General features: G+C 40.1%; 1 protein-coding gene across 1 annotated transcript; it reads right to left on the reverse strand.

The window, feature by feature from the left end:
* Nucleotides 1–711: 711 nt before the first annotated feature.
* LOC128895845 (uncharacterized) lies at nucleotides 712–1970 on the reverse strand. Its single transcript, XM_054158789.1, has 2 exons — nucleotides 1547–1970; nucleotides 712–959 (listed from the first exon to the last, which is right to left on the reverse strand). The coding sequence occupies exons 1-2, from the start codon at nucleotides 1968–1970 to the stop codon at nucleotides 712–714; spliced, it is 672 nt and encodes a 223-aa protein (XP_054014764.1).
* Between the last annotated feature and the right edge of the window lie 304 nt (nucleotides 1971–2274).

Here is a 2274-nt window from a genome sequence, read left to right on the forward strand (position 1 = left end):
TATTAATATAACTTAAAGGCCATAATGTGGAGCAAAACTCATCCAAATATCATTAAAATATCTCCAGTAGAACTAAAGTTACAGATTTTTGATCGCCGAGAGTCGTTTTGTCCCACTGTGCGTCGGCCACCAGCATTCTATTAAATTGGAAGAAAGGCATAACGATGGAACTTCTGACACTATTTCTTCTTCACTATTCCCATCGCTTGGAAAAGTGACGACAGCGAAATTTTTGACTATTATTAATAGTCTGTAAAAAAGGAAAACTTATTCAATAATTTAATATTGTTTTCAATTATATATTCTATCAAAATAAGTACTCGCCATAAACATATTTTTTGTTAGTGCAATGAAGGCAATACCACATATTCTTCGTCACATAAAGGCAGTTTTACACATTTTAATTTAATATCAGATAATGGAACAGTAATTAACTCATACTGTGACTCATTAATTTTTTTAATTCCGATATTTAAAGAGTTGCATGGAATGTGAAAAAATGGTTTAATATTTAAATATTTTTTCCCAGTAATGTAAATCTGTTTATTTTTAAAATAAATTGTCGTAAGTGAAATTGTCAGTAGCATTCTTGTACTTAGATAGAAACCTTTACATTGAACTGATTTTATTATCTTTTTACCATTTACAACACGTTCTTTTGGTATTGGATAATTCCTTTCTACATTTGTTATATTAAAATTATCTTCTTCTTTACAACGATTGACTAATTGTTCTAATGGCCGACTCAAAGATCGGCTCGATTATGCTCGATTTAATTTTTTGCATGTAATTTTCGAACTTAAACGCGCTAAATTTATCTAACTCTCCCCATAATTTTACATAAGAACACAAATGAATTAAATTATGAACGTTATATGATATATATTGACGACCATTGTGACGTACCTCGCGTGGGCGGCCGGGAAAGCCGCTAATCGACACGCTCGGTCGCACAATTTCTACGGACGAATTTATTTGTAAAAAGTGGGCGTCAGTGCCAAGTGCACACGTCCGTTCCCTTCGTCCTTCCGGCTGCCCTACAGAGAGCGAAACCCAGAGGAGGTCGAAAGGGAAAATAAACTTTGATCCGCGTACGCTTAATCGAATTTCTTTATTCGTGCGAAGTTTATGCGAGGAATTCCGCGGTACAGTCACCGTAGAGGAAAAGGTGTGGCGACCACACGCCGAAAGAGAAGCGCGATGCGGAATTCCCGATACGAAAAGAAAGTATCCGAAGGACAGAAAACGTATACCTAACCGGCGCGACTTAACTCTATGGGGGCTAACAAGAATCCGCCCTAGAATCAAAATACAGTCGGAAAAAGATTACGCCAGGAATTAACGGTTTCGCGTTTCGAAGGGGCCCTCTCCTTCGAAACGCGGCGCGTTCTCAAACCGCGCGAGGTCACGCGGGAGATTCGCGAAACGGATGGAGGGAAGTCTAACGGAGTTCACCTCCGGTGGTAGTCCTGTCGCGGACGGAAAGGGTGCTCCGGAGCACACTCGCGAACACCCACACACCATCAGCGCTCACGCACACACGCACGCCACAAAGGGAAACCCAGCCAGTGGGCCCTACCTGTAAAATACAATAATAAACTGTGTGCATAATCAAGCAGTTGTACGCAATATTCTTTGTTACATAAAATTCGAATTGCTATGCTCAAACTCAAAAAATGAACATATTTATCACGTGATAATTTTTTTAAGACTATTATTGGCCCAGTATATAATAATAATTGTCTTAATTCGGTGGCTTTAAAGCGATCAACTTCATCTAATTTCCTTGGCTTTCTAGCAAATTCCTTAGGTAGGAATAATGACATAGATAATAAAGAAGTTGAAGCAAGAGTTATCTGAGTTGCAACCATACGTACATTACGTTTACCATTAATCCAAAACTGTAACAATTTTTTCATTACTCCTAATAGTACGAGATGCATGTAGTCTAAAGGAAATTGAGTAACCATTCCAATGTTTAAATCTTCAAGATTTGAAGTGATTATACAGGGTGTCCCAAAAGTCGGGGAGGAGCCGGAAATGGGGGGTAGCTGAGACGATTCTGAACAACAATTTCCTTTGCAAAAATGTCGGATGGGGCTTCATTAAGGAGATATTAAGCGAAAACCCCGACCAATCAGAGCGCGCGTAGACCGTTCGGCGGCCGCGGTAGCGACAATGTCCTTCGATGCACGTCGAGTCACTTGTTCGCGTATAAGCGCGGCCGTCAGCGCGTAGCATTCGCTACCGCGGCCGCTCTAACGGTCTACACGC

This window comes from Hylaeus anthracinus, unplaced genomic scaffold (genome assembly GCF_026225885.1).
Source record: "Hylaeus anthracinus isolate JK02 unplaced genomic scaffold, UHH_iyHylAnth1.0_haploid 5, whole genome shotgun sequence".
Lineage (NCBI taxonomy): Eukaryota > Metazoa > Arthropoda > Insecta > Hymenoptera > Colletidae > Hylaeus > Hylaeus anthracinus.

Coding starts and splice junctions, on each gene's coding strand:
- LOC128895845 (XM_054158789.1), bottom strand. CDS start 1,970: ATGGTTACTCAATTTCCTTTAGACTACATGCATCTCGTACTATTAGGA. Junction 960..1,546: donor GCTGGGTTTCCCTTTGTGGC/GTGCGTGTGTGC, acceptor ATTCGTCCGTAG/AAATTGTGCGACCGAGCGTG.